A 14,357-nucleotide genomic window follows, 5' to 3' on the forward strand; every position below is an offset into this window, starting at 1 on the left:
TTTCCCGTTGGTATTTAATATTCATGGTCATCTGAGCAAAATTCACTATCGCCACCACAAAAGGACTCCCTCCACTGTCCCATGATACCAGGGATGAGGGGCTTCAGTTATGAGGGGAGATTTCTGTGAGTCGGTCTATTTAATTGGAGCAGAAAAGGCTGAGAGGGGACCCAATAGAAGTGTACAAACATATGAGGTTTTGACGGGATAAATGGGGAGAAGCTATTTCCATTAGTAGGGGAGTGAACAATAGTTGTAAGATAGTCATAAGAAAAGTGAAAGGAGAGCTTTGGCCTATTTGTTTGCACTCACAGAGTTGTTGGGAATGTGGAATGTCATATAAGGTGGTAGAGGCAGAATCCATTGTGTGTTTTAAGAGGGAAGTAGATAAGTACAGTATATGAAGGATAGAGACTTGAACGTATTTGGGGAGAGGGAGGGCAGTGGGAGTGAACACGTTGTTATGAGAGATGGTGCAGACTCCATAGAACCATTGAAATTTTCGATGCAGAAGAAGGCCATTCGGCTCATCGTATCTATGCCAGCTCCTTCGAGCAATCCTTTCAGTCTAACTTACCTGCCTTTCCCCCATACAGTGGAGGCCTGTAGTTCAGTAGTTAGAGCGAGAGACCTGGGTTCGATGGGCAAGTTTCTTTACTCCACACACCTCTGTTTACCTAGCAGTAAGTAGGAACCTGGTTGTTTGTCGATTGGCGGATCGATTTTCCAGCGATAATATTTTCATCAAAATAATGATAATAAATTGGTCACTCAATCCATGTTTGTGGGAAACTGCTGTGAGCAATTAGCTGCCCCGTTTCGCCCACAAATTATCCAGTCAATTCACTTTACGGTATTCTGTGAAGCGCTTTGAGACGTCTCGAAGACATGATAAGGCGCTATATCAAATGCAAGGATTATTATCCTTCTGTAGCTGACTCTTTTTAAGGTCCGTCTTGAAGACTAATATGGATTTTGCCTCAAGTACCTCTCCCGGCAGGGCATTCCATATCCAAACCTCACTGTGTGTGAAAACATTTTTCCTAACTTCCCCATTTGCTCATTTTCTAACTATGTTAATTTGATGCCCACTAGTTGCTGACTCACTGACCAGTGGAAATAATTTCTCGCTATTGATCCTATCAAAACCCCTCATAATTTTAAGGTCCTCAATCGAGTCACCTGTCAACCTTCTTTGTTCCAGTGAAAAAAGGCTCAGTTCCTTCATAGGCCAAACCACTTATCCCCAATATCAATCCCCAATGTCAATCTCCTGACATCTTTCCTAAAGGAAGGTGACCAATACTGGGCACAATATTCCAACTAAGGTCTAAATAACTTGATGGTCCAAATGGCTTCCTTCATTGCTGTAAATTTCTAAGATTTTTTGAGGGCTTTTTATTTTCTCCCAGCAAATGTTATACTCCTCATGGCGAAGGGTGTTAGGACTGAAATCTTTTTCCATTTTGGAGAATGCAGTGTTATCAACACCCCCCAGCTGAGGTACAGCACAGTTAGATGCACAATAAAGTTTCCTTTGCACTGACAGCAATATGCCTCAGCCCCAACCATAAATGAGAACCCAACCCCTCGCCCCTTGCGCCACCACCACTAAAGAGTTTCCTCCACTACTAAAGAGCTTCCACATCCCTGCTGGATTGGTGCAATGTTTTCCAATGCCCAGTGCCAGGTGTGCTGTGGTCCTCTTGTGAGAATGCCTTTTTTGGGGTGAATCAAGGGCACTTTTGAACCCAGAATTGCTAGGAACTAATAGGAACTGAGCTAAATCTTTATAAACTTGTTTCAGATAGGACCCTTTCATCTCATCGGTTGGCCTGATTTAATTCCAGGTTCCAGAGGCAAAAGGCCAGTTTCAAAGCCAATGGACCATCATACCCGTTACAAAATTCACATTCCTTTTATTTTCAAAGTTCTTTATCTATTTAGATTTTGTTGCTGGATTTCCTTTAAATTTTCTCACGTAAACACATGCTATCTTGTGATCCTATTTTCCTTGCAAAGTTTTTCTAATTATTCATTTAATTTCCTCCAAAATCATTCCTGCCCTTTTCAAGTTCCTTAAATTATTAATTTCAGATGCCTTTGCTACTGAAGTTTGCTCTTACTCATTCATTTCTATTTAATGTGTCTGCCATGTAGCAGGATGGGGAGATCAAGCTTTATAGGTTAAGCGCTCCGAGACACTACCCCATACAAAGGGCTATATTAATGCAAGATGTTGACTTGTGCTTGTCTAAAGTTCACTCTCCAACATGCCTTGGACAATACAGCCAATTTCAGTGACTTTCTTTGCAGGGAACAACCTTCTATCAGTAGACCATGTTGTACTAAGTCTCCAAACCCCATTTGTACGACTACTGAGACTTCAAGATGTTTTTAGTATTAGGCTTCAAAAGGTGGCATTCTTGCTGTGAACCACTTTTGCTACTTTCTTTTGTGGGTGCAGCTATTAAGATGTCATTATTGCAGAATCCAGTCGAATGGGTTTATACTGTAAAGGCTATCTGAGTCCAACCATTCCAGCTGTCATTTATTTCTTGTTTTTAAAATTATTTTTGGAGGCCATTTACTTGGTCCTCACTCGCACATGTTCTTGTTCCAGGACCATTACTGAAGGACTGTAGCCCCATTCATTTGCTGAATCTCTTGCGGAAGTGCTTAACTTTGCAGCCCAATTCTGTACCAATGCCCCCTTTCTCTAGAATTCAAATCTACAGAGACATATAAAGAACAGCTTCATAAATTATGTATTTTAATTCCAGTTAACTGCTTGTGCTGTATATGCTTTCTCCATGCGTACAAGCCAGCCTGCTATTGCTGGGATAACCCTGTACTGTCTCTTGCTCAAGTCCTCTTTGCGGTGCCACACTTTGGCTGTGTGGCTGCACATGGTAGTTAGCTGGTCCCTTGGGTCTTGAAGATAGTCTGGACTCTGAGCATCACCATGACAACTAGGCCAAAGAATACAGCTCCTCCCGGGTCAGAGTCTAGTGGTTAACCTGAACTGTCCCAGTGTTCATAGCTAGCCAAACACAATCGTTGAATGCCGTCAATGAGTATCTATTTCTATTTGGAATATACTATTATTATTTATTTTCTTTCAAAAATGCCATGTTCTGTAAACTAGCCAAGCATCTGGAAATGCTGCCCACAACAGTACTGCTGTGCTGTACCTGAAATCAAATTTTTCGCGTACAGCTTCACTGTATTGCTAAAAGGTATATGGATTCACTGAGAACAAACTAACTGGCTGCATATCTTTGCCTCCAAACTCAAGGTCACTACATTTCACAATAATCAAAATCCCGTAATGTACTTTTGGAATGTCTCAAAGACCTGAAAAGGCAGTATATCAAATGCAAGGATTATTACATTATTTCTCCTGCCCTATCTGCTGCACCATCAGTGGGCGGGCACTCAGACATTCTGCCTTCACTCTCATGGAAGTCTATCCCGGAGTCACTCTGACTCACTGCCTTCCTCACCTCATTCAAGGTCTTGGCTCAAGACCACCCTCTTTGACTGCACTTTAGGTCATCTTTCCACTCCTCACCCCCCTCAGCTCTCACATTCAGCTCGGGTGCCCAGTCAGTGCTGTTAAGTACTTTGAGACATCCTCCCGACATGGAAGGCCCTATATCAACAAAAGCAACTTGCATTTATTTAGTGCCCTTCACGCGTGGTAACGTCCCGGAGCGCTTGACAGAGACGGAGTCTGACCCTGAGCCAGGAGGAGAGGTGACCATCAGCATGATCAAAAAGGAAGGTCTGTACGCTGGATTTGAAAGTGGGGAGGCAGGGGGCAAGGCGGAGGGAGTGAGGGAGAGAGTTCCAGATCTGCGGGGCGTAGTGGCTGAAAGCACAGCCACTGATGGTGGAGCGGAGGGGACAAGGGACGAACCGAACAGGAGGTCGGAGCCAGCCAAGCGGAGGCAGCGGATGGGGGAGGAATGCAAGGTGGATAGGTAGGGAGGTGGTCTGAGACGGAGGGCATTATACAAGCGCATGTTGTTGTTGTTGAGGTGCGAGGGCATGAAGGGATTTGAAAATGAGTGAGAGGATCAATGTATATTGAAATGTCCGTGGCTCCATTTTTGTTTCAATGTCTTCTAAATTGCTCCCTGACTCTTCTGAAGGTTCTGGGAATGGTTTCACAGGAACCTTGGTGTTGAGCACTTCCAAGCCAGGCACAGCAATTCGATGCAATGAGATCCCAACCTCAGAAGAGCACCTGCGTTTGCACCAAGTGTAACTTGCTTCCGTTACGCACATCGGCATGATATGCCTCCCTCTGAGTGGGAGCAGCAATGTTAGGCTTCAGCTGAGGGAAGGTTTTGTGCTGTGGGGTTTCCCACCAACAACTGGGTAGAGACTCCCCAAAGCTATCACGCAGGATATTTTACACACCGCAGATGGTTATCCTATCAGTCTGAGCTGGATTCAAACACAGGATCCAGAAAAGAAAAGTCAGTGAGGATAATCTAACACACTGTTCCACCTAGTCTTCTCTTTAGCTTTTGCTTCAATGGATAAGCCATATCAAAGAGCTCCCTGGACCACATGCCTCGTAATAACATCTTTGCTATTGCTCTAAAAGAGTTCTGCCAACGACCTTCTAATGTGTTCATCCCTCACCGTAATCTCTAATAGTTATTTCTGAATGTTAGACTTAAGCTTTAAAAATCTTATATGTTATTTTTATTGCAGCATAGTTTTTTGAAGTCCTGAATCTATAGCCTGCAGTAACTTGCAGTGCTTTGAATTTGACACATCTCATTATTCTCATTTAATATACAGAAGGTGATTGGAATATTAACGTAGCCATTTACTCCCCTCATTAGTATTTTGAATGGTTATTGAAACATTGAACAAGGGCGGTTTGGATATAATTGGGTAAACTCTACAAGGCCTATCAGTCTCTCTGAATGGAATATCTCAGTGTAAACACCCCACAAGATAAATTGCTGAATTTGACAATGAAAGATTATGCCCATGTTTCAAATAAATAGATTAGAAATTTCATAAAGTGCCTCAAATGGAGTTCAAATTGAATTTGCAGTATTCAGGATGAAGCTGGCTGTAAGATATTGGTTCACATAATAATAATAATAATAATAAAATATACATGGCCATAGATTAGTGAGGGAGGGATAATTCGCTCCTCTCCCCCAGCTATTGCAACACATACTCTGGTAAGTTACAAATCACAATGGTTTCTGCTAGCATTAAAGAGGAGAGAGGGGAAGTGTCATTGAATGGTCAGCGTTGGCTAGCTCCAAATGAGCTGGCTGTAAATTAACATTGAGGGAGGCTTTGGAAGCCTTTGATTCCCCATTCAGCCTCATACGATCATAAAGTATGTTGCCCAAATATTGGGGAGGGGGGAAGAGGAGGGGAGGAAGAAAGGAAATGGATTTCATACTCATCTCAAACATTAAAAGCAACTTCTGCTGACAGTTAAAGTTGCTGTGTGTCAGGAATAAGCTGTAATAATATCTGGAATAGATTTTATATGTTTGTTAAATGTGTTGACCTCCAGCTCGAGTTGCACATGCTTGACTGTTCAGTACTTTGGGACATCCTCCCGACGTGAAAGGCGCTATACAAATGTAATTTGTTGTTGTTGTGTACTACAATAGACAACTGTGAATGTGAGCTCTGAGAAGCTTTTTCCCCGTGGTTTAAGTTCTGCTGTTTTCTTCAGCATGTTTGCTAATTTCAACTATGAAAGGATGGCTTATGGTATTACTACTTCTTTACAAACTGCAGACACTCAAAGACTTTTGTATTGTATCTAAATTCATGGGGAGGAAACACTGGAAATGCCATGAAATCATTTGCTACCTGATCACAGAACAGTGCTGTCAGCGACTGGGAAGAAATCTGCAGCCCACGTTCCTCAGCACAAGCATCCCTCACCAAGATGAGCTCAAATGCATCTTTAAAAAGAGCTTGCCTCCCTTAGCATCGTGCTCACCTCTGCTAGAGGAGGGTTTGCAATGGCGAGCACATGTAGCAGTGTGATATTAGGAAGAACCATCCATATTTTTTTAAACATAAAATAAATCTGTGCCCAATCTCAATCGGTTATTGTGCTTGTGTTACAATAGAGCCAACCCCAGAAGAGAGAGCCCAGCGAATTGCCAAAGCTGTGCGCAAGCAGTCAACGGAAGTCAAAGAGAATTGGGAACTGCTCAACACTCATGCCAGCAACTGGCAGAAACAGGTGGAAAAGGCACTGGAGAAACTTCAGGAACTACAAGGAGCTATGGATGACCTTGAGGCGCACATGACAAAGGCTGAGAATGCCCGCAACGATTGGGAACCTGTAGGTGACCTGCTCATCGACTCCCTGCAGGACCACATTGACAAAACCACGGTCAGTAGAATTTATTTGTTTGTGAGCACTTCTGTACAAAATAACGTCTTCTTGGCATAGGCAATATAAACATCTCTGCACTTCTGCATGTCTGTCAACACATTTTATGAAATACACTTAATCAAGATTATCATGTTATGTTAATATTAAGCAGAGTAACAACAGAGTTTTATTGCTAAGATTGTTTTTTATTGGTTTGTTGATTATGGGGATGTATTATTACCTGAGGCATTTGACTTGAGTTTAAAATTGGGACAAAAGCTTTGTTAAGTCATATTTTATATGTAATATCTTTATTTTGTAATTGGCTTCAACTAACTTTTAATCCATGTGATCAGCATTCCTATTCTAGTTTCATTCCATTTGTATCTGACATGTCTTTAATAGCGTCTACAGAATATTTTTACTGAGTCTTGTATTGATGCTGTCTATCATATGCTAGTCCACCCAAAGAGCGATGTGACCTTCTTTCTCAAGGTGTTTGAAGTCAAATTGTCAATCACCATCAACTTATCGTCCACTTTATGCCATTATTATCGACTGGAACAGAAATATTCAGGACATTGTTTTCTTTCCCATTCTCTTGTCAATGTTTCTTACTTTGTTCATCATATTCACCATAGGCTTTTCCTTGGTCAGCTGGGTTCAGACACAGACAGAAACCCAAAACTGTGTTTAAGATTATTCAACCCAAACTATAATAATAATACTTACATTTGATATTGCGCCTTTGACATTGGGAGGATGTCTCAAAGAGCTTTGCAGAATATACTATAAAATGTAGGGACCTTTTTTTCTTTTGCACACAGCAATGTCTCATAAACAGCCTTGAAACAAATTACCAATTTTATTTAGGGAATTGTTGGCCAAGAGACAGGAGAAACTCAGTTTATTTTTGAATAAAGGGATCTTTAACAACACCTGGGCAGGCAGACGGGAATTGGGTTTATTGTCTCATCCGAAGAATGGCACCTCCAACAATGTAGCACACCCCCAGCACTGCATTGGAGTGTCAGCCTAGATTATATGAGTTCCAAGATCCAACGTGGGGTTTGAGCTTCCAACTTTTTGATGCGGAGAGTGCTACCAAATGAGACAGGCTGAAATACAAACTACTGAGAGTTTATATGTGGAAATTTCTGTTTGTGTGGAATGAAGTGATCACTCGTTTAGAATGACTGTGTATTCATGTATTGCCCATAAAATGCAGTCACTCCAATTTATAGTATATCCTGTCAAGCACTTTGAAATGTACTCCTGAAGTGAAAGGCATTAAACTAAATATAAGGAATATTAATTGTAGGTGAACGCAGCAGCCAAAGTTTGTACAGCAGTGTCCCACAAACAGTTGTTAAGTGAACAACCAATTTTTAATCAGGGGAATTTTTTGCCAGCCCAACAGTTTGATTAGTGTTACAGGACCTTAAATCTCTACCTGAATAGGAGGGTGGGACCTCGGTTTAATGCATGTTGTGTTGGATGCAAGTTCTGACATACAGCTCTACCCCAACACGACATTGGATTGAGAGTCTTGACTATGAGTTCAAAGTCATGCCATGAAGCTTGAATCCACAACTTTTGACTTGTTTGCAAGAGTACTACAAACTGAGTCAAGCTAACACCGTTTGGCACAGGCTGGCAAGAGCTGAGTCTATGGAAAGCAGAATAATCTTTGGGGACTACAGGGTATGCTTTGAAGGTACTGCTGCAGTTTACCTCGCTTAAACTACAGAGCTTGCCTTTGCAAACATGTCTGTCAAGCTTCCCACTGCTTGTGGAGCTCGGACCACCCTACCTGTCAGGGCTTTGGCTTTTAGGGTTAACAGGAGCCAAGTAGAATTTGTACTTCCAGTTCTTGTTTGATTTGGAGGCTCTCGACTTTTTATGTTTGCCAGTTCATGTTTGTTAGACTCCAGGTGACTAAAACAAAAATATTCTCAGAATTTTATTGATTACTTTTATTGTACAGTAAATTATGCAGTTGCATTACAGGAAGGGTGCTATAGATATGCAAGTTGTTGGTGCTATATCTTCAAAGAAAAACAGCTTTATTCAATACAAATCCACAGAGTTGTATTTGCATCTGAGGAAAGAAAGTCAAAAGGAAAGCTGTTCTGGGTTTTTGGAGCACTGAAGAATGGATAATGTAGATGTGAGCAGGCTGTTTAACTTGGACTGGAACTGTGGAACTGAGTATGGAACTAACCCTCGAGCAAAACCTGAGATTTGCAGGAATTTGTTGCGCACCGAGTAGCCATACAGTGTTGTGAACGTGTTGGATTAACGTCAAACTAAAGCTGTTAATGCTCTGCTGATTTTAACTCTTGTAAAGAAGAGCTGTCTGAATATTTGATTAGGAATAGAGTTGAGGGTTATTAAGATAAGAAGCTTTATAGCTAAGTGACTGCTGTGAGGTGGACAATAGTTGAATATAAAGTATTTTTGGTGAGTATTTCAGAGTGTAGCTTTTTGGTGGGTGAGGAGCGATCAGGGAGTAACTGTAGAGTCGTCCTTCTCGGGCTAATTGGGTTATGTTAGAGTTGTTGAGTGGATCATACGTACTGTGCAAAAGCAGTGAGCTTCAAAGATTGTATTTTTTCACAATCTTATGCTTTATTTTAAGTCCTTATCTTTTTGTAGCTATGGATACCATGGGCTCACTTTAATTCTTTAATTTGCATGAACTTTAGGCGCAAACTACATGTGTCCTATTTCACTCCAGTAAACGATCTTCAACTCATTCCACAAGTGTAATCAGTACAAGTTTTCCCTGTTCATCCACCCCCCCGCCCACCCCACAATACTATTCTTATTGGTGAAACCTAGTAATAATAATCCTTGCATTTAATATATTGCCTTATCGAGTCGTTTAGGAGTCTCTAAGTGCTTCATAGGATTTTATTGTGAAGTGTAGTGACTGTGTATTTGTAGGCAAACACAGCAGCTAACTTGTGTACAGTAATGCCCTAGATACAACCGTGAAATGAATGACTGATTCTATCTGAGTAACTGTCTGCTGTGTTGGCCTTCGACTGTTGGATAGTTATTCGGGTTGTTGAGTTTTGAGCGTTGAATCGTGCAAAGGCATCTAGGACCTGCCTCTTCCTCCCCATCACCTGTTCCTCATGTTATTTCCATTTTAAATTTATTTTCAAACTTCCCAGCAAGTTTCTTTTTAGAAAAATAACCCATTCTCGGTACTAAAGGTTCATTCTGTTCTGATGATGCAGCAAAATGCTGAAACTGCTTCATCCTTTCCACTTCTTGAAAATCTAAAATTTAATTCCAAATTCGCTCAAGCTGCTAATAAAAGACGCATTGCTTTACGCTTTACTTTCACTGTCTGTGTACTTGCCTTTCATCATCCGCAAGCTTTGGCCTGTCAGTGGAAGGAGTACTCACTTTACAGCACGTACAGTCTGCTTTGGTCTTCAAACTCTAATTGGTCTCTGCCCAGCTATCTCCTACTTACATCCAGTCTGATGCTTTATAATAAGTGAGAGACAAATCACTTTTTTCCAAATCTGTAATTTTTAGATAGATTTTGTTGTTAAGTGTTCAAATGGTTGGACTGAGAAGGTCCTTTGTGCCTGTGAACAGTTTTAAACTGAACATCGTGTTTTCACATCACTGCCTTTGAAACGTATTCGGCAGCCATCCTAGAAAATGTCCACTTCTCCCCTTTTTCACAGGTTTCCGATAAGGACTTGTGTTATCAAAAGGCAGCTAGTATTTTGTTTGGGAAATGTGTGGTTGTGCGATTTTTGACTGAAAGTCGATTAAGAGAACTGCTGAAGCATTTGACAGCTGTCTGATGTTGTCTGACCGAGAAGTGCTCTCCTCTTTTTGGCTTTATCAAGGATTGTACAGCTCAAATTACACATTGTTACAAATACAGTGAAGGGAAAGAAGGAAAATATACCGGGGCAGGGAAAGAAACAAGTGGCAAAATAATAATTGTTTTTTCAAAACTTAAGAAATTATTTATTTGCATTAATAAAATCCAAAGAAAGCTCAAGTCAAGTTGTCAACCAATACGTTTGGGATTTCCAAAATTTGTGTTTTTTTAAATTGCTTTTGGGATTACATTTCAAATGTTGTTTGTAACTTTTTGTGTTGCTTTGGGTGACGCAAGGGGAGGGGGAAACTCAAAATCACTTCAGGGTTCGTGAAGCCGTGTCCTTGGCTTTCACCTTCACTGTGATTGAAATTTATGTTAGTTCCTAAATGTAGTTGCTGCTGTTACACTTGTCCTGTTGTTCGGTTGCAAATCTAACTAACCCTGCTTTACAAGGATTTAATGCTTCTGATGTGCATCTATCACTGCTTACACTTAATTCCTCTTGATATGGGATTTATACTTGTAAACGCTTTAGTGATCCTTTGATCAGGAAAAGCTGAAAGTGACTCCCTGATTGTTCACTTGATAAAGCTGCAATGTACTATGGACCCAAGTCATTACAAACCACATGGTATCGGAGTGTATCCCTGGTCTGCACAGAGCTTTCTGATCTCAGTCAGGGCAGTCCTTTGACACTATAAGTAGTCTCTGATCCTCTTGGTTTAAGATGGGAAAATTCAGCTTTAACCAGGACCTGGGACCCCTACTGATCAAATAATAGTACAATATGTGCCTGTATGGACATCACGTGAGGGTGGGGTGGGGTTTTGCCCATCGGATCTCATTGTTCCGGAATATCAACCTTAAACAGTCTTCCCAATGCAGCAACAAACTTAAACAACTCCAGTATTCTGGCCTTTTCTTCTGTGTAAGTCGTTCCAGCTGTTGACAGCCTTTTGTTTCAAGAAATACTTCCTGGTGTCAATCCTAAACTTGCCCTTCACAACCCTTAACCTGTTCCTACTTGTCCTCCTTTCAATCCATTTTTTAAAAATATGTAGTATGTGTTCTATATTAAAGTGCCTAAATGCAATCTTGCACCTTTCTGTGATCCTATAATTCCACAGGTCAGTCTTCCCTATACTTTTTATACCTTGTCATTTTCACATTTATTCTTTCACAATGGCTGACAAACCCACTGTGTTTGAAAGCAAATTATTCTCAACGATACAATACTGGAACTTAATTTAAACACACATGTATTCTAGGGTCAGGTTATTTGTTCTACGAATTATTGGTTGGCTTCCATTACTAACTGGCAAACCACAGATGGCAAGACAGGTCCTCACTTTTAACCTGGAACACAAGAGCTTCTGCAGCTGCCTCTCAGTGCTCTGTGTTCATCCATGGTTGCAGCGCCAAGTCAGAAGATGTGAGTTCAAGCCCCATATCGGTTACTCATGGCATGACGTATTAAATGTAACTAATTGAATCTGCTTGTGACATCTAGTGACTGAACATTAACACTGTGCCATTTATTTATTTACAATTAATTCTACTGTCCAGTTTGGGGGGGCATTCTGGTCAGCTGAGTGTCTGACATGTACAGAAATCCATCAAATCTCTCCCTGGAGGGACGCACCCATCTTACCTAACTTCGGGGAGTTTTGGGTGCAGTTTGGGAAGAGCCAAGGCTTGGGCACTCCAGAGTGTGTTAGGGGTACTGCTGGAGCTGTAACCAGCTAAAATTGCATAGCTTGTCATTGAGAGCAGTGTCTAACAAGCTTTCCGCTTCCAGTGATTGTTCTGCCCCTCCAAATCCTGCTCATGAGCCAGGCTGCCTGGTCTGTCGTCAGCAGTACTGTGCACCAGTGTAGCTCAGGAACCAGGTAACCAAGAACACCACCACAGAAGATTGACTCATTCTGATATTCCCCATCCCTCAGAGGATAGAGTTCAAAATTCTCATCCTCGCCTTCAAGGCCCTCCACGGCCTTGCCCCTTCCTACCTTAGTGACCTGCTAACCCCTTATCAACAAATTCGCTCTCTCCACTCAGCAGGCCCCGGTCAGCTCCACGTCCCCTGCCTGGCCCGCCCCATCATTGGCAGTCGGGCCTTCAACCTCTCCGCCCCCACACTTTGTAACTTCATCCCACATTCCCTTCGCCTCTCTCCCTCCCTTGCCTCCCTCAAGGCATGTCTCGAGACCCTCCTCTTCGATTGTGCCTTCGGCCACCCTCCTACCTTCCCTGACCTCCAACTTCCCTTACCCTAATCTGCCCCCTTCTCCTCCCTACTTGGATCCAAATCTCTGACTGTCCAGCGCCTTGGAACGTTTTCCCAACGGAAAGGCGCTATACAAAAGTAATTTTGTAATGTATTCCATTGCCTACCACATCACCTTAGCACCAGCTCAGCCCAAGGAGAGCCATCCACCACCCCAGGAGGATAGTCCATTTTAGATTTTCTGCATAATGCAAGGTGCACACTGGGTGGTTGGATACATGTCGACCTATAATGCTGCATTCAGATAGATGATCTTTGTTCACAAACATTTGTTTTTAATAAATAAATTCTGCAGATTTATGTTGTGCACTGATGTATCTCTTGGTTCAACCGTGCACAGATTGCTTGTTGAACTCAATGGGTTTTGCTCATCTTTACCTTATGTTCTTGCATGTTAATTGACAAATACATTGATTTGAATGGAACATATTGGTTTCTCACAGTGCCAATTCATTCCCTTGCCAGGAGATCATCTCTTGTGTCACAAGCATTTATCTGCAGAGAAGATAGCATCGCTAACCTAATGGAAAAAGACATACCTAGGCATTTATCAAACAGCCCTCACTCTTAATACTATGGTTTACACTTTATAAATGCACTTTCAGGCATATTCCTTTGGTCGGTATTAATGAAAACTTAGTTGTCAGCTTGGCTCAGTTGGTAGTACTCTCACCCGTGGTTCAGTGGATCATAGGTTCAATCCCCACCTTGAGATTTCAGCTTATTCGGTGCTGCACGTAAACACGTGCATTTTTATTGCTGTTTATCATGATGAAAGGTCTCTATGCAATTCGTAAGTAATTGCTATTTTAGTGATGATGTATTTTTTTAAGCAAAATGGCTTGCTTTATAAATTTCTGAATCTAGTGTGCGCTCTCCTGTGCATGAGTACTCTGCACCAGTCAATTCCACTATGTGTTTTTGTAATTTAGTAATGTATCATTATGGTAAAATATTTTGAAATTGTGCCAAATTTCATTTTAGAGCCAGCCTTTACGTGTACTTTGCTTTTAAGAATTAACATTGACTTGTTTAGTATTCACTTCAGCAGCAATTCCTATTGAGTCATAGGCAAGCATGCTAAATATCTGACAATGCTTTGGAATAAGGTATTGGAAATTGCTCTGGATAAAGGAACCAGGATTAAATAATTAACAGAAGAAGTTGACCCCTTTGTTTCATCATTTGGAATAAGATGCTTGTGATGCAACAGCGATATTCGTGCTTATATCCACACTCTCAACCCATTTAGAAGTCTTGTAGCATAGTGTTTAATGGGCTTGCCTCCAAACAGGAAGACTCGGGTTCGATTTCCTCGTGGGGCAAAAGATTAGGCAAGTTTCTTTATTCCACCCACCTCTTTACCGAGCAGTAAATAGGAACCGGGTTGTTAGTCGATTGGCGGATCGCTTTCCGGCCTTAATAATCCCTCCCCGCCCCTCCCCCCCCAAAAAAAAAATTGGTCACTCAATCCAAGACTGTTTGTGGGACATTGCTGTGAGCAATTGACTGCCGCATTTTTTGTCGACAAAATACAATCAAACCACTTTGTAGAACTGTATATTCTGTGCAGTGCTTTGAGACATCTCAACAACAAATAAGGTGCTAATCAAATGCAAGGATGATTCTTATTACTTAAAGTACTATTTGGAAAAACACATTCCCCCAGCCCCCATCCCCTGGCTTCTGCTCCTCCTACACCATCCATACTCCCCAGCTATCGCCCCATCTCCAACCCCTCGTTCCTCTCCACGGCCCTAGAATGAATCGTCGAGTCCCAGCTTCGCTCTTTCCTCTCCGCCCATTCCCTCTCTGAACCCCTCCAATCA

General features: G+C 41.7%; 1 protein-coding gene across 5 annotated transcripts in view; it reads left to right on the forward strand.

Moving 5' to 3' along the window:
- utrophin overlaps nucleotides 1–14,357 on the forward strand; it is a 118,075-nt gene that overhangs the window by 30,702 nt on the left and 73,016 nt on the right. For all 5 annotated transcript variants that reach the window (XM_042332834.1, XM_042332833.1, XM_042332831.1 and 2 more), the window contains exon 5: nucleotides 6,132–6,400. In XM_042332834.1, coding sequence (XP_042188768.1) covers nucleotides 6,132–6,400 — 269 coding nt within the window. The remainder of the gene's footprint in view (nucleotides 1–6,131; nucleotides 6,401–14,357) is intronic.

This window comes from Callorhinchus milii, unplaced genomic scaffold, assembly GCF_018977255.1.
Source record: "Callorhinchus milii isolate IMCB2004 unplaced genomic scaffold, IMCB_Cmil_1.0 Scaffold3, whole genome shotgun sequence".
In the NCBI taxonomy this organism is placed as follows: domain Eukaryota; kingdom Metazoa; phylum Chordata; class Chondrichthyes; order Chimaeriformes; family Callorhinchidae; genus Callorhinchus; species Callorhinchus milii.